Source organism: Haliotis cracherodii, unplaced genomic scaffold (assembly GCF_022045235.1).
Source record: "Haliotis cracherodii isolate W230 unplaced genomic scaffold, xgHalCrac1.p SCAF_3, whole genome shotgun sequence".
In the NCBI taxonomy this organism is placed as follows: domain Eukaryota; kingdom Metazoa; phylum Mollusca; class Gastropoda; order Lepetellida; family Haliotidae; genus Haliotis; species Haliotis cracherodii.
The window spans coordinates 14,515,900-14,543,397 of record NW_027266286.1 but is presented as its reverse complement, the minus strand read 5'-3'; the positions used below and the strand labels follow the sequence as shown (position 1 = coordinate 14,543,397).

Here is a 27,498-nt window from a genome sequence, read left to right as displayed (position 1 = left end):
GCTGAACACCCCGTTTTGAATCGTCGTTCGTGTGTATGTAACACATCTGACCCAGAATGTGTGTTTGGACATAGGCAGATGTCTCGATCAATATTCGCTAGAACACCACAAGGTTTAGACTGTTATGTACGGGTCGTCTTAAGCGCTGGCGAGTGGTGATCACTTCTGTGTGAAGGGACCTTGATGGTGTAATGCAATGGAAGAGGCAATAGACACTTGTTGCATTGGAAACGAAAACTGGATAAAATGATCCTTTTCAGGTTGTTAGGTTGCAAAGAGTCTAATAATGTGTTTATATTGTAATATGAGTAAGACATCAAATAAGTTTATAATACATCATGGGCGGATACAGCTTTTTGGAAAACGGGGGGTGCACTATTAAGATCTATTTATTGTCTTTGGTGGTAATTTATACAGAAATAAAGATTTTTTTCAAAATAAAAAGGGGGGGGGGGGGGGTGCGCACCCCTGCACCCCCCCCTCTGTATCCGCCCATGTACATGTTTGTAGTTACATTAAAACAAAAACTAAGAAGATTTAATTTTATTTTTCCATCAACTCGTTATGTAAACTGCTCACCTATTGAAAATTTGATTTGACAAAAATATTACAATTGTTATCAAAACGTTACTTCAATGAAAACAGTGAAACACTACCAGCTTAAGGTCCAAAACACAGCTATGATACCTGTGTACTTTCTTTTGCCAGGCAGTTTTGTCTAGAGGCGGCTGTTGTATGGTTACAACATCGATGCTGTTTTCTGAAAGAGTTTTTGAGGTCACATTTGTAATTGAAATTTAAATACATGAAAACAAGAACATACCTTTGAAGATGTCATTCATTTTGTTGATGATAGATCACCAGTAAAACAAGGAGTTTTATGAGGGGCACACATAAATTCAATGCAGAATTCAAGAGGAAGATTTCAACTACTGTAAATCTGGAAAGTTTTGTCTGCAGGAAAGTACTGCGAGAAACACACACTCGCAAGAAACAGTATTTTTGCAGACCAACACAAACAAATGATTTAAGGAGGCATATTTCTTGAATTCACTTCCACAATGGTCAAACCAGCCAGTACATGATTAGACAAATAATTCCTCACATTTTGTGTTTCAATGTGTCAATAGTCTAATTAGTTTGACTTTACTAACCTGCCATCTTGTCAAGCATCAGTAGTCATGGTAAGGCCAGATTTATTTTGGGGGATTTACAAATGTTTGGCCCCAAAATTTAGGTCAGTAAGCTGAAAAAAGTGAAAATAATAAATTCGAATTTCAGTTATATTTTTTATTTCCTCCAAATGTTCAGTAGGTAGAAAAAGAGTGGGAGCGAGAGGGTGTCATTTTTATCAATATTCATTAATTTTAGATTCCGTAGTGAATTTAATTTTGTAAATAAAAAAAATATTATCTAATTTCTCTAATCCTACTGTTACCGTATTTATGTACTATCTGTGAAGATGTTGATCCAATTAAATCGTAATGTCCAATGTTTGTTATAATGTTTGCAGATAACAGAAGGCAACTGCTATTTAATATTAAAACTCTTTACATGGTGATGGAACCAGACTCAGTACTGTACACAATAAAGTGTCAACATAGTGTTTACTTATGTTGTTACTTTAACCACAAAACATTATCTAGAACAATAACGAATTCAATTGACTTGCCATTTCATTCCTGAAGTCAAAAATAAGTGGTAGGCTGTAGGCTGTCAGATTCATCTGATGTTGCCGTTGAATCAACAAATGTATCTCTACTGCCTTGTTTGAAAAATGGTGAAAGATTACTTTGGGTTTTGGGCCATAAGACGACAATGTGGTGTGATTGACAACAAGTACAAGCAAAGCTGATATTTGTCATATTTTATGGTATGTTTCAAATTGTTATGTGCATTTAATTGTTTTTGACAGTCTGATTGATCTGTGTCATGACTTACGCAATGGAGAAATGATATTGGATATTTTCTACATCGATTGCATCAAATACGCAGGTTTTCTGTGCCAGAGCAAACCCTGGTTGGTGGAATATAAAATCCACTGCTTTTCATTTTGCATTTCAATTGTTGGTAGAATGCAGATTCGTAAATCAAGTTTAATGACGTCTGGCCTAATGAGTTCAACGTGCATCTATTGATACTATGATTGTTGCAGCCAGTACTGTGATGAGGAAACAGATTGTTTGCTGTTTATACAACATGTACAAGTTCTTGCCTAGTTAAATCACATAAATGTATATTCAGTCAAGCTCCGTTGTGTCCAAGTTGAAAGGACCAACCTAAGTACTTCGAGGATCTGCGGTTCGACACAACCGACATATGATGACGAAAGAAGCTTTTATTTCCAGACAACTGTAAGTTTGACACATCAAAAGTTTGACACGACGTTGATTACTTTTGACTGTCGTTATTCAGAATTTCTCCTTAAATAAGTCAAGTCTTCGGGAATCAAATGATATGAGAGAGCAGAAAGTGCATTGTTATCCCTTTCGTAACGTGTACCTCCGCCATGATTTTCTTTTTACATTTCACACTACTAATGATTTGTCAACCTGTACTCCTGGGCAATAGAAAGTATACACTTGAAAATTCACTCTTCGCTCTGCTCATTACTGTGTATTGTGAATGTCCCTTGAGACGTCATGTGCACGCCACCTTTTGTGAGGTACTCATTGATATGATGTATGTAAATATCGCCTATAATACCCGTATCAAATACATAACCATTGAATAACCATTTCTTCTTTGGTTCTTTTATAGACACCATCAAACATGGGTGTATACTTTCTTTGGCCAGGGATTAAATACCTTTAAGGGCGGTGGAGTAGCCTAGTGGTTAAAGCGTTCGTTCGTCATGTTGAAGCCAGGGGTTCGTTTCTTCACATGGGTACCATGTGTGAAGCCCATTTCTGGTGTCCTCCTCGTGATATTGCTGGAATATTGTTAAAAGCGGAGTAAAACCATACTCACTCACTCAGTCTTAACCTTTAAACCTAGATATGCATCACTTATTACGCTGCCTTACAAAGCATATGAACTGTTTTGACACCCCTGTGGACCGTGAGACTTGATGTAGAAACAGTATATATGTCACCAGCTGGAATGCTCTCAATGACTTGACTGCTCACATTCATACAAGCTGACCTCCTGTGCATGCTCTGTAGGGTTCTTCCTTTCAATAAAGGATTAATCCATTATGTGGGTAATGAGAACTGTGTACATAACTGTGGTGTCTGTGATGACTGGCAGACCCTGTGATCATGGTAATGGTTATGGCCGATACATCTGGTCATCCATTTAATATGTGCCATATAGACCTCTGACACTTTGTACATGCAGGTTAAAGTACTGGCAGAATGAAAGAGATGCTTTTTGACTTATAATGTGCATAATATTTTCAGAACTAATACTGTACCAATAAAAAGTACTACCGAATATTCAAACAGTAGCTTTCTTTTGGGCAATAAAAGTGTTGCTTTGCAGGCCAAACATATCCTGTCCTAACTTTGTATTACAATATGTGGCATCACCTTTTAGATGCAGATTATACTTAGAGTAATGTACTGATTACAAAACTGTTATCAACTTATCACACAGGATGTTGACAGCTGACAGGAGCCAAATTATTCCTGTGCTGTGTCAGTGGGGTGAATTAATGTGATTTGCTAGGACGAGAGTGGTATACAAGGCACAGTCACAGCACAGAAACAGCACACAAGTCTGTGGGGTGAATGAATGTGATTTGCTGGGACAAGAGTGGTATACATGGTACAGTCACAGCACAGAAACAGCACACAAGTCGGTGGGGTGAATTAATGTGATTTGCTGGGACGAGAGTGGTTTACATGGTACAGTCACAGCACAGAAAAAGCACACAACACAACTGTAATTGTTTCATGTATGCTGGTCACTGATTTATATTGTAAATATTGAGCATATTGACTTATGAGTGATTTGAGAAAAATTAGTGAAATTTGTTTCTTGCTCACTGAAAGTTGATGTTGACTTGTGACCTGTTTTTGTTCAAGTGAGCTTCATGGAGACTCATGAGTCTATCTTCGTCTTTCTGTCAACCGCCTCCATAGTCTAATGGATAGAGCGTCTGCCCAGATTGAGGTCGGGGTTTAATCCCCGGCTGGGTCATACCAAAAGACGTTCCACATGTTAAAAGATGGTACTTGTTGTTACCCTGCCTGGCGCTTGGCCTGTTGAACTTCAAACCTTCAAATTATCAATTATATTGCTTATGTTTTATCCTTGTCAAGAAGTGAATTAATTAATGATGTGTCTAGATAATGTGTTTTGCAAGGTTCTATTTGGCTCCTATGGAACTATGTTAAATATTAACAACCCAAAGAAACTATGTGCTTCCACAATTATGTAATGCTATCAAGAGCCAGAGAATTATATTTCAACAAATTTGAGACGATTGTCCATGTTGTCCATGGATGATGCTTTTAGTAGGGCAGGACCTTTTTTCAAACTCCTGGTGTCATTACTGATTTTCTGTGATACACTCGTATAATTTTCAATTGCCCAATGGAATCTGTTTCGGCAGATAATCAAACAGGTTCTCCTCTGGCATTGATTTTTATATTCATATCATGGTTATTGGCCTAAAAACTGAATTAAGTTTGGGTCGTCTCAGTTTGACAGATTAAGAAAACTAGCAGTTCTCTTGTATTCACAAGTAACAAATGCTATAGTGATAGTGATAGGCTTTTTAATCATCTGATTTGGAAAGATTGTTTTGGAAATGTGAAAACACCCCAAAACTTTTAATCATTTAATACCCTGCATATATAAGTTGCATTCTTTGATGGTCAAGTTTAGCTGGTGCTGTATACAAGGGAAAGTAGTTGAAGCCTTCATTCACACTTAATCTTTGAAATTTAAAATGCTAAAGATATTTGTGTTTCTTTGTGCTTTGCCACTATCATGACTATAGCATATAATACATTTTTAATATGTGAATGAAAAGCATATGATAGTCACAAGGTAACATTCTTCTAGGAGACCTGGTCACAGGTGTTTGTTTTATGTATTAAAATATCACCAAATTAATATTCAAGCGGCTTTTGCATAGTTCATTAATCATTTGGAATAAAGCACTCGCCATTTATTTCTGACAGTTTAGTAGTAACAGTTTGTTGTGATAAAATAACAGATTTAATATATATATTTATTGTGTCTGGTACCTGCCTCTTCTGTTTTATAGCATCATTATTGTACTGTTGTCATTAAGGGCCGTGTCAGTTGTTCATGTTCGCGTCACAGCCTGAAGTTATACATCTAGTCGGTAAATGTTGTGTTTAATTTTACATGTATGACATGTATTAGATTCTACCCTTACTCCAGATTGTAGTTGATTTAGGTTTGTAAGCATGGCCCTTCTGTTTTAAGTAGATGCTAATTTCAATATGTACTACTCAAAAGAAGTTAAAGAACACCTGTTTCTTTTATATTACTATGGTTAATCTGACATTACAGATTAAGTAGTAATATGGAAGATTTGGGTTTGTTTTAACTTCTTTTGAGTAGTATATCCGAGTGGGCCTCCTGTCTGCAATTTCTTTTATCAACAAAGATGAACATTTGATAAAGCTATGGCTTCCTTGTTTTGTTACCAATGCATGATTCTCCTGTATCTTTATTGTTGTTAATCATGTTGATTGTATATATAATCAAACATATTTTTTTTCATTTGATGAATAGTGACAACTGAGAAGAACTATTTTTGGGGATGCAAATATACAAGTGCTGGCTTCTTGGCTTACATAAGTATATTTTCGGGACATATTAATAAACGAGAAACAATAATAGATTGACACTTTGTTTGGTCTGCTGTTAAGACTTCCTTGGAGAGTGAACAGAGGGGACAATGGTCTAAGGCATTGGAGGTTAGACAAAACAAATAATTTCCCATAGACTTTTGTAGTAACATATTTTTTTAAGATAACAAGGCATTCAAACGCCATGACATGTACATGTCTGTGAAGTCTGGGCTTAAAGCTGCAATAAAAGGACAAAATTTGGCAAGCTTAGCCATGATATACTTAACCTGATTTCAATTCAAGTTTAAGTTCTGTATTGGTTTAAAAAAGCAATATTTAGAATTCTTGTCAGTAATACAGATGGATCACTACTCCGGCTAGCATTACCATAATGCCAATGACGAAAATAAATTTCAAATCTGATTGCATGGTAGTTTAAGAACTAGGGCTGGGATGAGGCCAAATTTACTACCTGGGTACTTGACCTCCTATTACCTGACCCTACTCAGGTACCTGCTGTAGGTCAAGAGTTGGGAACAAAATGTCTGATTGGGGAATTGTTTTACCGCAGCCCTGGCAAAAATTATTTCGATACATGTATCAAACGATCAAATCATGCGTACACTGTAGTTGACTGGCGCTTTATCTTAACTTAAAAATATACAAATCAAAAGAAATGTGTGCATCGTCAGAAAGAAATGCAAACATTAGCGACTTGTTGTGTAACCACTGAGCTATAGTGAGTTTTTGTCTTTTAACAATATATCACATGACTAACCACGGGTCCGGGTAGTCCTGTAGGTACCCGGGTCCTACTCAGGACCCACCCGACCCGAGTTCTCGAGTTTAGTAACTCATCCCAGCCCTATTAAGAACAACTCTCAATTAACCAAACTGAACATGAACAAGTAGATACCAACAACCCCTTGATAGCTGGGCATGGAGACTTTCATGCTCAAATTGTGTAAATTAAGTGTTGTGGTACATATTTTACGTTGACTCATGACACCCCAAGGACGTACCATAAAATCAAGTTTCCCTGTGAAGACCGGTTCAGAATAGGTCTTCAGAAACCCATGCTTGTCGTAAGAGGCAACTGATCAGATGTCCAGACTTGTTGACTTGGTTCATGCATGTCTTTCAAATCCCAATTTTGTAGATCAGTGATTGCGTAGATTCTTTTGGTCTTGATGTAAGTGAAACACGTGGTCAAAGCTCCACACATTCATAAAATTCATTATGTGACACTAATTCATGGTCTTTCAGAAAGACAATCCCAATTGGGTAGATGGATGCTCATGATATCAATCGCTGGATTACTGGTCCAGACTCGATTATTTAGAGTCCGCCGTCATATAGCAGGAATAATGCTGAGTGAGGCAACCAACCAACCAACATAAAATCAAGTGTTTTTGTAACAACTTGTCTGACTCATTAGATGCTGTTTCATTAAAACCAGATCTTTTACAGCAGATAAATAGAAAAGAGCTATGGAATCTTTGTGAAAGATCTACTTTTAATGAGATTGGCTAGCAATTACAGCTATACTGACGTACAACTAGAAATCAGTGTGTTTTGGTAGTTGAACATGTTGGACAAGTTTGTATTAGCTTCAGAACTTTTGTAGTTATTATCATTTTCTTTAATCTTTTGCATTGTCTGGTCCTCCAGCTGCAGGGATCCTATCAGAAAAGGTCCATGATAATAATTACCGACCCGATCCAAACGTTGATCTAACAAGGTTACGCACATGCCAGATTATCTTGCATAAGATTGCAGGAATCATCTTCTTCAAAAGAAAGACCACAAGCAAGATCAATTATTAAAACTGTTTGCCAATTCCAACCACTGCTTGACAACTACATAATAAGACATTAAAATTGCAGGTTGAAATGTTTCCACATGCCTGCTGTGTTGGCAGTGAAAGCAATACGTAGACCAGGCCTGTGATGTGAATGTATTGATTTGTTCTTGCAGGTGACGGTGTGCAGATGAAGTAAGGGCAACAGTAACAGCCAATTTCCCGGTCTTCCAACCTATTTTTGCAGCAAGATGAAGTCAACTCTGATATTCCTTTTAAGTTCTCTCTTGGGTTCAGCGTTAGCTTTGCGAACAGTCACCATCGGCGCTGCTTTGAGTTCCGAGAGGAACCAGGAAGTGTTTAAAAATGCAGTGGACCATTTAAATGATTTACGACTTGGTGGTGATGTCTATTTCAATTCCACGTCTATTGCAATGGATGTTAATCCTATTCGATCAGCATTGGATGTGTGTGACCGTTTGTTGCCGCAGACAGTATACACAGTGATTGCCAGTCATCCAAACGCCAGTGACCAGTCACCGATCTCTGTGTCCTACACCTGTGGCTTCTACAATATACCTGTGATTGGAATTGCAGCCAGGGACAGTGCTTTCTCAGACACGGTCAGAGTTGTAGAACATTTGATAGCTCAGTGTTACGTATATAGGGTTACACAGGCTTAGAGCATTTCATAAGGTTCTTATTGTCTTTTCATGGAAAGACCCTTGAAACGGTTTTACTTTGAATCTCGTATCTGTTATCCTGGTTATGTTAAAAGAAGCTGATTTGGAGTATTTTGTTATTACTTTGTCATAGTTTTTTATCTTGTAATTAAGTTTTCATCCTGGACACAGACAATGATGTGTTTACATAATTGTGTTTTGTTCCCAAATACCTCATATATTTGTTATGTTTAAGTCACACTATTTTGTTAACTTTTGGAATGTGTTGGCAAGATTTGGAATGCAGGTCTTTCTTGACATACCTTCCTACCTGTACAGAACGTTCACGGAACCTTCCTGCGGACTGTGCCGCCCTATTCCGCCCAGGCTGATGTGTGGATTGCCCTGCTGCAGTACTTTGAATGGTCTCAGGTCATCTTCCTCCACAGCTCAGATGAAGAAGGGCGGGCCATTCTCAGCCAGTTCCAGACACTAGCAGAACCTCTCAAAATCAAGGTAGGACATGCTACCATGATATGTGTTTTAGGATACAACATAATATTTTAAGATGGTGATGAATATTGAATGTGAAAAATGGTTGTGCATTCAATCGACATGTTGAAATGTCCTGGTGCTCACAATGAACTTTTTCGAAACATGTGTTTCCCTCATAGTATACTCCCCATGGAGGTGAGAATGTAAATCAAGTGCACACTGATCCATTGACCGTGGCACTAATGGTTAGCACTTTGAACATGCTTCAACGGATAGAATATTGAAAATTACAAATATCCAATTATCATCATCAGCATCAGTAGCAGCCGCAGCAGCAGCACCATGATATAAGCTTTGAATAGATTTAAAACCTGCTCAAAGCAACAGTTAATGCTGTATGTGTGTGTAATGTTTATGATTACCTTGACTGAAGTTCAAATTTTGATTTAAGTTGTTACTCTATGTCCAGCTTGAGAAGACTGTCAAGTACATCCCAGGCCAGAATAATTACACCAACGACTTGTGGAGAATCATGCAGGCTCAGTCCAGAGTTGTGCTGCTATCTGCATCGTAAGTATCTACCATGTCTACATCATCAATCATGTGGAGCATGACACAGTGTAATATCATTGATATTCTTCCCCACGGGGTTTTGAGGTTACGTAGGCTGCTAGTTCTGTTCTTGTCATAAATGGGCATCAGGTTACATATTGTGTAATCTTGGACCCATTTCACAAAGTAATATCTTTGTTTGTTTGTTTGTTTGTTTGTTTGTTGTTTAATGCCACTAATGACACATATTAGGATGTCTGTAAAATTGAGTCCAGACCAGACAGCTCTGTGATTGACATCATGATCATTGATCTGCGAATTTAGGATACGATGACATGCATCAACCAAGTCTGTGAGCCTGACTACCCGATCCCGTCAGTCGCCTCTTACCATGCTTACAACAAGCATGGCTTAGCAATGCTGGTTTTGTAACTCAAATTCTTTGACATGTTCTTACAACAGTCAGACCGTTAACATTTAGCAAAATGTGATCATTGTTGATTGTTTGCCATCAATCCCTACAGTGTGAATTGTTTGCCAAAGATATCATCACTAGTTTGTCTGCTTCAGATTCGTAAATTTGTAGGTAACTTTGTAATAGCTACAATAATGACTGCTGTGTAAATAGAAACTTACTACATCTTTCTCTGTTGTCAGAGATGCCAACCATGACAATTTTGTTGTAAAAATTACAATTTTTAGCCTAACATTACACTATTATATTACGCTTGTCCTCCCCCAAATTATGATTTTTGTGTGTTTTTTTTCATGAATTGTTTACATGCATAAAATATCATGGAGAACACATTGTTAATGCTTCGGTGAGATGAAACATTCTACATTGAGACTATACTGACAAATGAGAGCCAGACTTTGTATTCACATAGTGTTAAAATGCCCTTCAATCAATGATATAAGGTTTCTGATTGGTTATTTTAAACACACTTCATTCATTTTATCGTTCATTCATTGTGGGTGCAGACAGGAAAGTAATTGCATGTGCACCGACTTACTTCAGAACTCAAAACACCACATTGTCTTTCTGAAGAACAGTTTTATTGTGTCACATGTTTTGCATATGTCTGGGCCTAATGAAAATGTCGAAGCCAAAATCTGCATCATGGTACTTTTATAACGTTACTCTTTATCATATGAAATTATCTCTTTTCTGGTCACAAAGCTTCAATTAGGCTTGGCTTCTCTTTGTAATGTTTATTTCATCTAAATGACTTCATATCAGATATTTGCCTCAAATTGCTTCAAACTAGGTATTTTGGCCCTAGGACTTAACTCCTGTGAACATAGCAAACTTTGTACTAACATTTATGTGTTCTCATAGTAAGTTCATCTGGATGTTTAAGCTCTCTTTCATCTTGGCGTTACAGTCATACAGTCAACTCTCATGATCTGTGAATATGATCAGATATGGCGAAAAGCCAGTTTTGATGATACCATTTTATGCCCAAATGAGAAATGAACTTTATTAATAATGTGAATATGAAACTTTGGACAAAACAAAGCTTGGGGTTGTTTGTGTTATCACATCACATTGACACAAATGAAAAGCTCAAGTTAGTTTTGACAACTAAGAACATGAATTCTGTCTGTCTGTATGATTATTTGGGGCACAGATGGCCCAGTCGTCTGAGGTGACGCAATTTGCTGGGCAGAGTTATATCTCTTGAGCAAGGAAGAAACCTATGATTCTAAGTTTGTCTGGATCATATCCAAGCTCATGGGTTCACCAAAGAGGTAATCGTCTGAGACGCTTAGGGCTCTCCTTCCTCATCAAGCTGACACACAGTGATATAACTGGAATACTGTTCTATGACAGGACCGACGATGCAGAGCTGATATTTCAAGATGCGGAGAATCTGGGTCTGACTGGAGAGGACTATGCCTGGTTCGCCACAGAGCTGGCCTTCAAGGCCTACAATGCCCCAGTTGGTATGTAGAACAGATGTTTTAATGCAGCTAGAGGAAGAGGTTTCAATATTTATAACCTGTTCTGTTTGACATTGGATAACTAATACTTGCAGGGATTTATCTGGAATATCGAAAGTGTGTGCCTTTGGTCTACAAATTGGGGTAAAATTATTATTTTGTTCAAATTTGGGATTTTAAGAAAATTCTTATACTGTTATGTTAACATTAAAAACATTACATTCAATACAATAGCATAAAACTAAGTAAACAAATTTGTTACCTATACTGGTGCTGTTATCACCAAAATACAAATGTTAGCTGACATTTGTTGAAGACTTTGGGCCAAAATATCGGCCTCTGAGCATGTTTGGATAAATCCCTGACTTGCATTTGTCACCACTGACTGAGAAGATAGCATGTGTAAAACAGATGGTTACTAGTACAAGATAAGTAAGAGAGATCTCAAAATATTTCCTTGCTTCACTTACATGCTGCAAGGAAAGAGAGTCGGTCTATGTTAAAAGTTTCCTTCCATCCTCGGGCAATACTGTAGATCTTGCTGTTGAAAACTTATTTAGTGACTGTAAAAATGTTTAAAATAAGGCTTCATGGAGGACAAAATATTTGTTCATTAGATTATGCATAAAAAACTTGTATTAAAAGTAAGTGTGACTTTGAATAAATGTGTCACCCCATCTTTAGAGATTTTTTCAAGTTTCCTTTCTTCAACATGTTTTGCATGCTGTCAGTACATTTGTTCCCAATATGATATGAACAGGTTTTGTATCTTGAATTAGAGTGAATTGTATTCTGTGATGGTTGGTGTCTTTCCAGGCCTGCTTGGTGTGTATCTCAACAATGGAACAGACGAAGAGGCTCACATCAAGGACAGTGTCACTGTCGTCGGACTTGCATTCTCAGAAATACTCCGCACTGGAAACATCACAGCACCACCTACTGCCTGCAAAGATATGAGGACTTGGGGCGATGGGACCACGATCATGAGGTATGTGGCAGCAGCGGTTGTGTAGGTGTTTGGCTTGTTTGGGGGTTGGAGACAAATTTAGTTTAAAATTTACATTTTTGACATCTCTTAATCTACTAATCTGCGAACCTTACACTTCACATTTAAAATCCAGGTAAGTGTGCCTAAAGATAATCTCAAAGAAATATCTATATAAATTGATTTGTTGCTTTCCGGTAATTGTTTAGGAAACTACGAGACACAAAGTTGACCCATGGTCAGACAGGCTTGGTGACCTTTGATGAGCATGGTGACAGACAGAACCCCTCGTACGAGATACGCAACATTAACCAGGATGGCAAAGCATTTGCTGTGGGACTGTATGGTGATATTAAGGTGTGTAGGCAGTGATTCCTTGGGACAAATATAACTGTTTTTCAGTTAACATGCACTTAACAAATATTGTTTGGTATATGGGTAATTGTCTCATGTTAGTTTTGTTTACATGATTTTTTGGGAGACTATTTTATCACTAGTTCAGATTTTTATTAAAAAAAATGGTCTCACATTAAATGCTTGGTTAGTCAGTGTACCTAAAACAAAAGTGTTGTTTTATTGCCAGCAAATAATAAACAGCTTCCTTTAAGATGAATCAATATTTACACTGATAAGTTTTTTTCCTTTAACCTGCAGCTTCTAAGTAAGTAATGGTCATTATGACCAGCAGAGTGATCTGCAATGCATCTGGAGTTATCTCCCCTGTATCTTGAAGCTTTGATCATTTAGATCACATGATCATATTCAGTGTTCTTGTATTGATGGGTGGATCTAATTTCAGCCAATTGAAGAACCCCTGAGGATGATGCATGAGATCACGTGGCCAGGAGGCGTCAAGATCAGACCAAAGGGTCAGAAGATCTCCCGGAACTTGACGGTATGTAACAACATTCAGTATCGAAGTTAAATATGTTTGCAGATTATGAAATTCTCCATCTAGGTCTGGGATCCTTTTCATAACCACAATGCTATAAATTAATGATGCAGGAAATCCCCAGCTTCATTTAGACACAGTTCTTTATATTTTCAAAACCCAACCTAAACAAATAACCTCAGTATCACCCTCAATTTATGACACCGTATCTAAGTAAACTAAATAATGGGAGAAGAGTTTAGTAATTGCATGCACTCAATCAGGATGTGTATATGTGTATGTTATATTCAGATTATGCAGCTTACAGTTAGGAGATTGTGCTGAGGTTTGATATTAGTGAGCACTATAACTATAAATATAATGAAAAAAGAAGATGATAATAATGATTTTTATTAGCCCACCTCTGTGGGCAATATTGTTTTAAGGAGGCTTTATACTGGAATATAATAGCTAAGTTTACTAGCTAGGCTGAATGTTTTACAGGTTGTTTGGAAGATGGGAAATATTCTTTTTGATAGCAGCAGCATTATTTGGGCATTAGCCACAGTTACACCACAAGGGTGGGTTATGTCCATTCTTTCGACAGGTTGTTATTTACGAAATGACCCGATTCAAATTGGACGAGAGGGGAGCAAACCTTGGTTCACGGTTTTGCATCGTCACCCAAGGCGCAGCACATATATGGCCTATGTGGTGTAAATCAGCAGGAGCCCCTTCTCTGTGGTTGCTATGGATTTCAATGCTCTTGCTGGATGCCTTGAGTGTTGATGTCCATCTCCACCTTAAGGGGGATGCTAACCCATACACACATGCTGATTGGGTTGCACCCACTTTGGCTGACTCTTGTTTGTTGACAGATTGTGACAATCCCTGAGATGCCATTTGTGGAAGTTGAGGAACCCCTGCCTAGTGGTGTCTGCCCAACGTATGATGACAAAGAGGTCTTCCCCTGCACACAACAGAATAGCTCCACCGGTAACACTCTTTTGTCTGTGTGTTATTTGGATGTTGATATCAAGGTACATGTGTTTACGTATTACATATAAAAGACTGGTGTGTCTATGGTGGACCCTCATATTAAGACCTCATAAATATTTCTTTACCGAACCTAATGGTGAAGAATCCAAAACAAATGAGACTTTTTCAGTTGTTTTAATAATTTTGCCATTTTTGTGGAACCAGAGTTTATATCCCCTTCTCGTTAATGCATGGTTACCTCTTCACCACTGTGTCTGTCTTGCAGGGGAGAATGAGCTCCAGTGCTGCACAGGCTACTGTATGGACATGCTGCAGGAGATTGCCAAGCAGGTCAACTTCACCTTCACCATACATCTCAGTCACGATGGACTCTATGGCTCATTTGAAAGGGTGAGACAGCTACTTCAGTGAGACAATGTTGTGATCTGTGTTTCCTGTGGTGTATGTGTTCATCGTATGTCAGACAATGTTGTGATCTGTGTTTCCTGTGGTGTATGTGTTCATCGTATGTCAGACAATGTTGTAATCTGTGTTTCCTGTGGTGTATGTGTTCATCGTATGTCAGACAATGTTGTGATCTGTGTTTCCTGTGGTGTATGTGTTCATCGTATGTCAGACAATGTTGTGATCTGTGTTTCCTGTGGTGTATGTGTTCATCGTATGTCAGACAATGTTGTGATCTGTGTTTCCTGTGGTGTATGTGTTCATCGTATGTCAGACAATGTTGTAATCTGTGTTTCCTGTGGTGTATGTGGTTCATCGTATGTCAGACAATGTTGTAATCTGTGTTTCCTGTGGTGTATGTGGTTCATTGTACATCATTCAGATGTCGTAATCTCTTTGTTTCCTGTGGTGTATGTGGTTCATTGTACATCATTCAGATGTCGTAATCTGTGTGTTTCCCATGGTGTACGTGGTTCATTGTACATCATTCAGATGTCGTAATCTCTTTGTTTCCCATGGTGTATGTGGTTCATTGTACATCATTCAGATGTCGTAATCTCTTTGTTTCCTGTGGTGTATGTGGTTCATTGTACATCATTCAGATGTCGTAATCTGTGTGTTTCCCATGGTGTATGTGGTTCATTGTACATCATTCAGATGTCGTAATCTGTGTGTTTCCTGTGGTGTGTGTGGTTCATCATACCTCAATTATGTTATGATCACGTGTATCTTGTGTTTCAGCACAATGGCTCTAAGGTGAAGCGATGGAACGGGATGGTGGGAGAGTTGCTGGACAATGAGGCAGACATGATTGTTGCTCCACTAACCATCAACCCAGAGAGGGCCAAGTTCATAGACTTCACAAAACCATTCAAGTACCAGGGCCTAACTATACTGGTCAAAAAGGTCAGTAGTCTCAAAATCAACATTCAGGTGGTAAATCCTATGACTGAGATAATTATAACATTAAAAGTGCATGTATTGTGTAATTTGGGCAAACCTTACCATTTTCTTGACAAATTGTGTATGGCCATCCACATAAAATGTACGTTCAAGGAAATCTTGACCCTTCTCAATTGAACTCATCATGTTTTTCCTGTGTGACAATTCATCGGTTGTCAACAGCTCTTATAGCCAATAACTGATTCTTTATATTTGACAAGCCTATGGCTTATGATTGTGTTTGATAACAAGCAACTGGTCCTTTATGTTTGATAACAAACCTATGGCTGATGATTGTATATGATAGCCAGTAATTGGTCCTCTGTGTCTGACTGCATACCAAAAGCTGACCTCTGGCTGAGACTATCTTGTACTGTTCCAGACCCAGAAGGACTCCAGTCTGGCCTCCTTCCTCCAGCCCTTCCAAGATACTCTGTGGATCCTGGTGGGTCTGTCGGTCCATGTGGTGGCGCTGGTGTTGTATCTGCTGGACAGGTTCAGTCCATTCGGCCGCTTCAAGTTGGCCAAGAGTGATGACACGGAGGAGGATGCCCTCAATCTGTCCAGTGCCATGTGGTTTGCCTGGGGAGTCCTGCTCAACTCTGGCATCGGGGAAGGCAAGTGGATTCAACTCAGGGATCAATGTAGTAATAGTAGTCATTGTATCAGCTACAGTTTTCTTTGCATTTGTTACAAAGAAACCTTGCTTTGAAGTGTTGGGGACCTTATCAAAACCATGTTGTGTTATACATAGTTAGAGGTGGGTGAAATGGGGTTTTACATCCTGTTCTAGATTATTGCACTTATACAACGATATACATGCATGTGTGTGCCTGTTGGTTGCTTGTACTAGTCCAGACTTATGCCAGTTTTATAGTGCTATCCTGCAGACATACCACTAATAAGAAAGAAATATTTGTAAATATAATAGAAAAAGCCTTGTTCTTTTCATTTGCTGGTAACCATTTCCTCCTTTACACCAGGTACTCCCCGGAGTTTCAGTGCTCGTGTGCTGGGCATGGTGTGGGCAGGTTTTGCTATGATCATTGTGGCCTCCTACACTGCCAACCTGGCTGCCTTCCTGGTGTTGGACAGACCAGAGGCCTCCATCTCCGGCATCGATGACCCCAGGGTAAATATAAGAGAGGACGAAAAATAATTATTTCTTTTGTCAAGTTTGTACAAGATATTGCCTAGCTTTTCATAATGTCTAAGTTAGTATATCTGCATCCTATCTGAGAACAATGATAGGACAGAAAATTCCTGCACAACAGAAAATATATGTACAATATGGTAATATTTGTCTTTATTTCATTTTAGTTGAGAAATCCGAATGAGAATTTCCGGTATGCGACGGTGAAGGGCAGTGCTGTGGAGATGTATTTCAAGCGTCAGGTGGAGCTGTCAACGATGTACCGTACCATGGAGAACATCAACTACGCTACTGCCAAGGAGGCCATTGATGATGTCAGAAACGGGTGGGGATTGTCGCAGTAGAGATATATTCTGTCCAGATTTCATTACTTAGGTACATGTGTCAAATGTGTGTAAGAAATGTTATTCATACGGACGATTGACAAATGAGTTGTTCCTATTATTATGCATTTGTTTGTTTCCTGATGGTGTGTGCCTGTGTTTCCTGATGGTGTGTGCCTGTGTTTCCTGATGGTGTGTGCCTGTGTTTCCTGATGGTGTGTGCCTGTGTTTCCTGATGGTGTGTGCCTGTGTTTCCTGATTGTGTGTGCCTGTGTTTCCTCATTGTGTGTGCCTGTGTTGCCTCATTGTGTGTGCCTGTGTTACCTCATTGTGTGTGCCTGTGTTGCCTCATTGTGTGTGCCTGTGTTACCTCATTGTGTGTGCCTGTGTTTCCTCATTGTGTGTGCTTGTGTTGCCTCATTGTGTGTGCCTGTGTTACCTCATTGTGTGTGCCTGTGTTACCTCATTGTGTGTGCCTGTGTTGCCTCATTCTGTGTGCCTGTGTTACCTCATTGTGTGTGCCTGTGTTTCCTCATTGTGTGTGCCTGTGTTGCCTCATTGTGTGTGCCTGTGTTTCCTCATTGTGTGTGCCTGTGTTTCCTTATTGTGTGTGCATGTGTTTCCTCATTGTGTGTGCCTGTGTTGACCAAAGGGAGGAACGTTGATTTTGGCTTGGTTCCTGTTGGCATCGGCGTTCCAATCCTATTCCGAGCCATTACTTGGACACTGTTCAATGTTGCAAAAAAACTTGGGATATGCATTGCTCATCTGCTTAACTGGTGCAATTTGCTTCCTTGAATTTGTTCTATATATTATTTTGTTATTGTTCTGTGGAAAACAATTCAACTGAGACTCAAATGAGGAAAGTTTGTTTCTGGGGCATAATTTGAAAACCTTTCTACAATTTTCAACAAAACATGGCATATGCATTTCTCATTAGCTTAACTGGTGCCTTTGCTATTTTTAAATGTTTTGAAATTTAATTTTGTTATCTTTTTGGGCTTTGTTTCCAAGCCATAACTCTCAAACTGATGAATAGTTTTGCATGAACTCTACATGTACAATAACCACATGCTCAACTATTATCTTTTCATATCATTTCTTTCATTTCGTGTGTTTCCTTGGAAATTTTTAAGACTTTTCTTCTAGGTATAAAGTTAAGCTACTAATTGTTGATTATGGGTACATCTAGTTGCCCAGTAAATCTATCATGCAAACTGCTGTTACAGGTTCAATAGTCTTAGCTGCAATAAAGAGTCAACATAGCATCAACTGTAATGCTGCTTCATTAATGCATTAATCAGAATATATATTACCGTATTCGATGTTATAAGCACCCCGCTCTAATAAACGCCCACGGCGATATTTGCTAATATATTGGCTAGTGAAGAATCCCAATTTGCACCCCTTCCGATTGATTAATGTACACAAGACTTATTTATTCACGTATAATACATACTCGTGCGTTATATGCACACTTAATTATGGGCAATTAAATTTGGGAAATATATATATGTCGTACATAAACAATTCAGGCTGTCAGCATAAACCACATAATTTATCTTTCAACTCAACTTTTTTTCCACCAAAATGATATTCTAATTTTGAGAGCGCCCTGGGTGCTTATTACGTCGAATACGGTAGTTTGATTTTGCTATTATTGTTTTTCGGATTTGCAAACACGTTTATCCTTCAAAGCTTCCTGATAGTGTCTGCACGTGTGTATGTGTCCTGATGGTGTGTGCCTGTGTTGACAGAGACCTCCAGGCCTTCATCTGGGACTCGCCACGCTTGGAGTACGAGGCTGCCCGGGACTGCGACCTCGTCACGGCCGGGGAACTGTTTGGACGTTCAGGTCTTGGCATCGGACTGCGGAAAAATAGTCCATGGACACATGAAGTCTCACTTGCTATTCTTACTTTGCACGAACGTAAGTAACAACTTTAAGTGGACAGCCTAGTGCCTATTACCAGTAGGACTTGTTATCCCAAGCCAAACATATTACGGGGGTGTATTAATATGGACACTGTCCATGCGTGCAAGATTTCAATCCGAAGCAGATCTTTGAAACTGTACAATATTGCTTCACCAAACTTGGTACATAGATAGGTCTAGTGGTGAACTGGTGCCGTATGATAGTTTAGGATTTTCTAATTGGACTGAAAACAGCAGTAGTGCTTGTTTCCTGTGCAGATGTTGAAAACTGTACAATTTTTCTTCACCAACTTGGTACATAGATAGGTCTAGTGGTGAACTGGTACCTTATAATAGATTTGTTTAAAAATTATTTTTTTTAGTTTCCGTGGCAACAACATTGACTGAGACTTAAAATCATGGTAGTCCTTGAAAAGTTTACAATATTTCTTCACCACACTTGGCACATAGCTAGGCCTAGTGGTGAACAGGGGCCTTTTGATAGTTGAATATATTTATCCACGACTCGTATTTGCCATTGCTAGGGATATCTAGGACTTTGTCAGATTATGTTAAAACTAGTGATGGACAAAAAGATCTTGAAGCTATAATATGTTAAACAAAGTGTTTGGTTTAACAGTTAAATTCTAACACTTTTTGTTGAGTGGTGACTGTATAAATAGGTACATTTAGGAATACATGCTTGCCTGCATACCTCCTTAGCATTAACTACGGTATATTGTCATCTATCATGTCAGATGCTAGCAGGCCTGTTAATTGTATTCCTATGTAGCATGTGTATGAGAGTGGACCTGTCTGTACACAGGTGGGTTTATGGAGGAGCTGGACAACGAGTGGATCCTGGCAGAGAGTACTTCGGCCTGTCCGCAGAGAGACTCGGCCCCAGCCACACTCGGACTCACCAACATGGCCGGTAGGTGTCCTGGAGAAACATGCGGGGATAAAGACGATGGTATTGGGGCTGGTGATGAGGATATTGATGGTGGTGGTGGTGAAGATGATGAGGTGGCAGAGGTTATGGGTCGTATGCAAGAGAGGTTTGCGCTGGTTTAACCCCCTGGATGCCCAGGGACGTACCCTCACTTTGAAGTTGATTAAAACTAAAAATACATTTTGCACAGTCAAACACTTCACAGTTTTGAAATCTGTGGGAAATGCTCTGTTCTGTTATATCATTCCCAGTCATTTTAGGCAAAGCAAGATTACTGAAAATGACATCTTGTAAATAAGGCTACTTTTGACATTCTACTAAATCACTGTTCACTGCATTATTTCATGTATGCTTTGAAATCTAAATACCGCATATTTACTCACAACCTTCTAGAATGCCAATCAAACAGGTCACAGAATTCAATTACGAAAATAGCCTTTTAGTGGTCATGGGTATCTGGGATTTATCAAATCATAAGTCATCATCCTGAAACTTCATCAATGACCCTAGAGTCATGTAGCATGCTTTTGAAAACATGCAAACACGAAGACTAAAGTGAATTTTCCACCATATTTAAAAGTGTTTACAAAATCATGTTTTGCGTATGCCTGTTATGAGACACTTATTACATCACATACGTTTCACACTTGCATATATACTTGAAATTTAGTGTGAAATTATCTTTGTCCCTAAAACAAATGGTCCAGATAATATAAGGGAAATGTATCGGGTGTGAAAAAGAATGCTGTGTTCGGAAAACTATACTTGTTTAAAAATGTAAACAAAGCAAAATTGGGGTTGTACACTGTGTAGCATTTTCTCCTATTTTGAGAGATCCACACATTGGCTCACATTTTTGAGAATATGCATGGGAAGAGTGTTGTAGGAAGAATAAAGAAATTAAAAACAGATACATTACAATGATTTGGTGAATTCAAATAACATTGGCAGAGTTTCCGTTCCGTGTGACACGATAAATGATCCAGTATCACGCTCAATGATGACAGTTTTTATCTGCTATCTGACTAATTCTCTTTGTTACAATGGAAAACATGAAAACAAATGGCAACACACTGATTGTCAGATTGTTTCTGATTACTTACATGACACATTTATGTATACACTATCCCTGAATCAACAGGGGGCACGGTCGGCCCAGACGTCGCGATTCGCTGTCCAGAGTTGCGTCCCTTGGGCGTGAATTCCGGTTAGCCGCGATTATGTTTCTAGGTTTGTCAGCACCTTACCTGTGCTCATAGGTTTTGCTGAAGTGGTAAACGTCCAAGACCTGCATCACTTCGGGCTTTCCTCCCACCTTAAGCTGACACACCGTGATGTAACCGTAATACTGTTAAAAGCGGCATTAAACCCAAAAATCACTCACACACCTGAACCAACGAAAGTCATCCTCTGAAAATCCTGCATACTGCTGTCACTGAGCTCGCCATTTGGTCAGACTGAGTCTTCAAAAGTGATGTCCTACATCAACATTGTTGTACATATTTGGTATTTTCTTTAGATGAATGTCCAGTGAAAAAGTAAACATCATCGTTCTGCCCTGCTGCCTCTAGTTTCAATCATGATGGAAATTTTGTGTATCTTTTACATATTCTTTCATGTACTTATTACACATTTTTGTAATGTTTGAGATCATATCATTCATAGATCTAAGCCACAACTTTGATAATCTTTTGTTAACATATAAAATTTGACAAATTTGGTGTTGTTAACCATATTTATTTCCCTTTTGACAAATGTTAAAAGATGAAAAGTAAATGTAACTGCAAAATGTACATTTTTTCTTATAACCTATTATTCAATATTGTAATTTCTATAAAAACTGAATATATTAAGTTAATGAAATGGATAATATTTTCATTAATATATGTGCATACATTTGGATGAGGAATTAAAAAAATTGTTTCTGGTCGTTTGATTGACATAACATTGATGTCAAATGATTTGCCAGTTGCGTATTTAGTCACAAACGATTTCAGAATTAGACCTCTTGTTATGGGTTATATAATCTTTTGTAATAAATATTGTAATCTCAGGATATTAAACTTATTCTCTTTTTCTTTAAGAATTTCTTAAACATTAATAACAAACGCGACAGGTACCCAGTTGGTCAAACCTGAAATGATTATCCTGATAATTCCATGCAAAAAGAGCTTTTTTCGCATCTTTTGTTGTATAGTTCTGAAAAAAAATAATAATAATGTCCAATAAGGTATTAAAAATATATATTTTTATCATATTCTTTTGAGTATTTGATTTATTTAAAATTGATGCCTAATAGGTGTTATCTTGTCTAGTTAAGATACATGATCTACTATCTATTTTTGATTTATTCAAGACATTATTTCCATGGTAAAGACAGTCATTTTATGTTTTGTCTAAAAAGCGACAAATTAGGATTTTCAAATTTTTAAGATTTTTATACTATAGACAAAAATGAGGGGAGCTATATATTAATCAAAATATTAATGTTGTCTTTACCTGTCATTGACTTCAAAGACATAAAACAAGTCATGACATCGAACTAAAGTCATAGCGAAACCTTGATTTCTGTCATTTATGATTAGTTATCAAATATGTAATGTTATACATATGCCTACAAATCCATGTAATATATAATTATGTTGTTAAGATATTAGGCAGTATTTTGTTCACTTACAGTTGATATAAAGCTGTCAAATAAAAAGATCTGTGTCAGAGTACTTTCATTGGTTTATGATTAAAAGTGATAAAATGTGCAGTTTTTTTACGAATAACAAAATTTGGGATTACACTTTGCAGTGTTTGTTTTTCAAACCAATCTTATTTTTGCAATTAATTTTTTAACTGCAATTCTTGCACAACATTCACTTTTCAGAACATGAAATGGCTTCAGAAAACTAAAAACTCAGCATCCAGAGGGTTAAGCTAAGGAAAGGTTTAGCCATATTCTACCATGACTGATCATTCTGATCAGAAGTTTTAAGTTACAATAACATTTCTCTGATTAAATATGTGTTGGTGAACACAGGAAATCGAAAACAAGAAGTTCGTTCTGTGAATCACACAGGTCGTTGAAAGACTCCTATTACCATGATTACAGCTATGGTTAAATTTGTTAATCATTATGATAAACAATACTTTGTCACACGTTTAGCTATGAATATATTATTTGAATTGATGACAATTTGTTTGTGTTTTTCTCTCTGTTGTTAGTTTATGGCAAGTATACTGCAATGGGCAAGTCTACCCATTTGCAAGAAATGGTCGTGACAAGCCTGGACTCAACACAACTTGACAGCTCTGTCATCAAATAATCCCAATTTATGTTGGTCATGGTAGAATGGAGCTAAAAGTACTGTGTTTTCCATGTTGAGCTCGGTTGCTTGTTGTTTTGAAGGTTCTAAATTTAATATTTGAAGCATCCCGCCATGCGATCAGTTTCAAATTAAATTTTGCGCCATCAAGTCTCCAGGTAATCTAACCTTACCCTGAAAACACAGTAAATTTATCTCCTAAATAAAACTCTGTGTTGTATGCACAACTGCAGTTTTGCACCGCCTTGTGACAGTATTACAGCAGACTAGATTGGAGGACTACTTAGTATGTTCTTCCCAAATAGCTTCCTTTATATTGAGCCAATCTAACCTTTACAGTTTATGTTGACTGTGGGTATAAAAGACTTATGTTTAATATGGTATGCATAAAAAGTAAAAATGTTTTAGTCCTGGTAGGGAGGTGGTAGTTCATGGCCAGTGTTATCCGACTGATTTAAGTTAACTAAAACTTGTTGTTTGTCAAAATTGATGCCATTACCTTTTCCTGATGAAATTATTTGGAAGGATTTTGTTGGAAAAAACCCACAAAGTAATGTTGGTCTTATCAGATTATTATGTAATAAAACTATGAATATATTTTCATGCAATAATAGTACAATGAAAAGAATGATCCCATTGTACATGTTGTAAGCCTATTGAACAAGATAACAAACCTTTCAAATATAACAGGGCATTCAGCATAAAGAATGGAGGTAACATGTTCCTAACAAAGTTGCCAACAGAACAAAAATATTTAAGCCTACATAAAACATATCCCTATTGGGATTCCGGGTGAGAATAGGTCCCAAGCAACTGGCGACCAAATGGATCTGGTTATCAGGCTTGGTGACTTGACTGATAGCATGTTGTCGTACCCCAATCGCATGGATCATTGCCCACAACTTCCATCACTGGATTGTCTGGTCCATATTCGATTATTTACAGGCCGCCATCATATCTGGAATATTTCTATGTGCGGCATTAGCAACAAAGAAAGAAAGAAAACCTTAAACATGTGAATGGTACTGAGTTATGCAGACCAGGGAGGATTGCAACTTGTTACTGATGATAAAGGTCAAGAAGAATCGGTGTTACGTCAAGGGGGTTTGAAGGGGGCACATGTGTATATATTTACATTTTCTCATTTAGCAGTCTTGTTGCCTTTAGAATAACTCCTCAAAGTCTTATTTACAGTTCTGATTATGTATCAATTTCGGACGTTTTATCAATATGCAGTAAATTATCAAATCACTGGCATTGAATCTGTAAGCTAAGGCTCACTTGCACCATTGTATTTTGTAATGTGTGTAATGTCTTCTTGATCAGACGTCACGTCATACATGAAACAATTGTATGTAATTGTATGTCGTTGTTAATACATAAGCAGTGTGCTAGCTGTTACTGCCTGCATACAGTCCTCACCTGTCATCAGCCCACTGCAAAAGCCTGTCTTGTAATTGGTTGTCATGGAAACCAAATTGTAATATTGTAATTCTGACAATTTGAATCATTGGTTGAACATTTTTGTGGAAGCAGAAACCATGCATTCCACATTTCCCATGTCAAAAGATTATAAAGTCAAAGGTCAGAAGGTCCTGTCTGTTGGGTCCCAAACAGCACCATAGCTGAAACGCAAATTTCATTTTTTTTTGCGTAAATCACAGATGGATGACCAAGTATGTATTTTGCTATTATTTTCATAAATAAAGCAAATTCAATTTCAGTTAATAGCAATCTGAGGAGCATAAGATATCCCCATGGAAAGTTTAATCTTCCGGTGGTTTTGGTGAAAGTATCTTCCACCAAACACTTCTACGACTTTAGCCTCTAGTCCCTAGTCGGATTCTAGTACAATTCTGTTTGGTATCGTAAGCTCAGCTTAAAAAAGAACGTATAATAACACTAAGTTCTACTGAATTTGATGCTAGGGGCCATGTTCAGGCAAGTAGACTCAACAGTTTTTGGCACAGACTGAAATGTACTTGTTTATTTTTCAAGTTTTCAAAAAAGCCATCACCAGCAAGAAAGGACCCCTACCATTAGATTGAGGCTAGTAAATTTTCATGAGGCCACGCAATATTCACAAAAGCATTTCTTGAAACATGAATAGTTTCCAAACACTTCCACCTACACTCACCCCCAGTGCCAAATCAGTGGCTTGACAATCAGAATGTTGAGTGTTTGTATCCCAGGGAGGACTTGTCACTTCAGTTTTGATTAAACTCTGATATGTTAACATATGAGCATGGGAAAAGTGTAGGTGTATTATGCAATTATCAGTTTATCAGACAATACATGTTAAGTTAATGTAAAAGAAACCATGGCAGCAATTAAAACAAAACAAATGGCAACAAGACTGGAAGTGGGATATAACTGCTTATACACCAACAGTCTGAGTAAACTGATTATTCTGCTATTGCTTTGAAACAGTGTTCCTGGTTTACAAACATGCTCTTATTATACAAATTGTTTTGTGCATAGCATAAATATTAAGTTATATATATATATAGTGTAGGAAGGTTTGAGAGTCCTATATTACTTAGGCTAGATGTTGAGATCCTGGCTAGTTGTTCTAAGAATGCATTAGACATGGTATGTTTTTTCGTTCCAGGTGTGTTCATGATGGTAGCTGGCGGTATCGTGGCAGGCGTTCTGCTAATATTTGTGGAGATTGCGTACAAGCGACACCGTGGCTTGAAGGACAAGGAGCTAGAGCTGGCCCGCAATGCAGCCGACAGGTGGCGCGGCAACATAGAGGTGAGTTGGACCGGGCTTTGTACTTGTGTGTCTGTGACATATTCTTGTGGTATTGTGTCATGTCAGTGTACAGTGTCTGCAAGCACCAGCAGTACGCCAGTAGAGCAGTAGGTCCACTCTTGTATGGAAACTAGGAAGGTGTGTGTAGAAAGTGTTTAGGATCATTTGCGTCGTTGATGATAAATCTATGAAAGTTTGTGAAACAAGGTGTCAGTGTAGAATGTAGTTGAGATTGCAATATTGGTGACATATTCACAGATTTTAGAGTTATGTAAAACACAGGCTTGTATTAGCCTGGACGTAGTCCATGTTTCCAAAATTAATTAGAAAATAATACAAAGGGTCTGATGTATATTTCTTCATCACAATTGTGTTTTCAAGTTCATTAAAAACCTAGTTTTTAAAATTTATGTAACAATTTTACAAATTCATTATATTCTGTTGTCATTTGGCTTGTTCAGTGTTTGAGGTAATGTCTGCTAATTGTTTATATAATTGTAATAAAATGGAGACTGTTCCAGTCTAAGGCCTGTTGTGTGGTGGGCCTGGATATCCTGTTAAAGGATAGTGATTGTCACTATGCATTATATTATTACAGACAAGGGTAAATATTGAAGTAATTTTTTTGATTACATTGTTTGTATGAAAACATAAGTAAGATTACTTATCCTTTGGTTATATCACCTGTCAAGTATTTTGACTTTGGTTCCTGTGCCAGTGTCTGTAAGCCTACAGTGTAGTAAATGTCACATGTTGTTCACATGTCATTTTGTTGTGTGTCATGTCAGTGTCGAGTCTTCTACCTTAATGAACTGTTGTAAAAGTGCCCTCTGAGGCTTCTTTTCTACATTGTTTAATGTCATAATGTACAACCAATTCAATGATATGTACACTACATGTTCAATGTGTTGTGGGAATTTCTAAAACGGGACTATTTCTCTCATGTCATTGAGCATCATGTCTACGGATGTAACTGTGAAATACATCTAACAGTTTAAACTATGATTACTAACACACATAGCATGATCTACGTGCCTAACATGTTGCATGGGTTTTGGTGAATGTACCTTCATATGTTTGTAGATAATAGACTAGGGTCTGTACCTGTGCATTATTTGGAGAATGAGGTTAAAACTTCATGCTGAAGATTTCAGTGGAATATTAGTCTTTTGCAGACTTGAGATCATTTTGACAAAATGTTAGAAAACGTCATGACTGTGTTAAGAATTTGAAACATTTACTGATTTAATTTTGCATCCTAGTGTCTTTTGACATCATTTGTGATATATGTAAACTAACGACATCCTCCATGAAGCAGGGTAAGATGTACCCTTTCACAATATTCGGACAGTTTTTCCCCAATTACCTGAGTAAACATGATTCACATCCTAGGCCTAATAAATAACTTTTGAAAATATAGAGCAGGCGGACAGTGTTTTGGGTTTTTTCTTGTTCAAACAAAGGGCCTCCCTCCATAAACAAGTATACAAACTCCTATTGCCGCCATGACCATAACACGAGATTCGCATGTAAAGGGAAGTAACTGTGTGGTATATTGGATCACATTGTGTTCAAGTATTAGGATTTAAAAATATTTTTTGGAAAATGGAAATGAA

The 27,498-nt window shown here is 37.8% G+C and overlaps 1 protein-coding gene across 5 annotated transcripts in view; it reads left to right on the top strand.

Moving 5' to 3' along the window:
• The window catches only part of LOC139473744 (glutamate [NMDA] receptor subunit 1-like), a 37,338-nt gene that overhangs the window by 464 nt on the left and 9,376 nt on the right, over positions 1-27,498 (top strand). For all 5 annotated transcript variants that reach the window (XM_071256474.1, XM_071256476.1, XM_071256475.1 and 2 more), the window contains exons 2-17: positions 7,752-8,198; positions 8,577-8,753; positions 9,202-9,302; positions 11,119-11,231; positions 12,045-12,216; positions 12,423-12,570; positions 13,013-13,108; positions 13,963-14,080; positions 14,349-14,473; positions 15,269-15,433; positions 15,852-16,086; positions 16,453-16,601; positions 16,790-16,947; positions 18,703-18,875; positions 19,686-19,793; positions 25,737-25,882. In XM_071256474.1, the coding sequence (XP_071112575.1) occupies positions 7,827-8,198; positions 8,577-8,753; positions 9,202-9,302; positions 11,119-11,231; positions 12,045-12,216; positions 12,423-12,570; positions 13,013-13,108; positions 13,963-14,080; positions 14,349-14,473; positions 15,269-15,433; positions 15,852-16,086; positions 16,453-16,601; positions 16,790-16,947; positions 18,703-18,875; positions 19,686-19,793; positions 25,737-25,882 (2,556 nt within the window). In that variant the 5' untranslated portion in view covers positions 7,752-7,826. The remainder of the gene's footprint in view (positions 1-7,751; positions 8,199-8,576; positions 8,754-9,201; positions 9,303-11,118; positions 11,232-12,044; positions 12,217-12,422; positions 12,571-13,012; positions 13,109-13,962; positions 14,081-14,348; positions 14,474-15,268; positions 15,434-15,851; positions 16,087-16,452; positions 16,602-16,789; positions 16,948-18,702; positions 18,876-19,685; positions 19,794-25,736; positions 25,883-27,498) is intronic.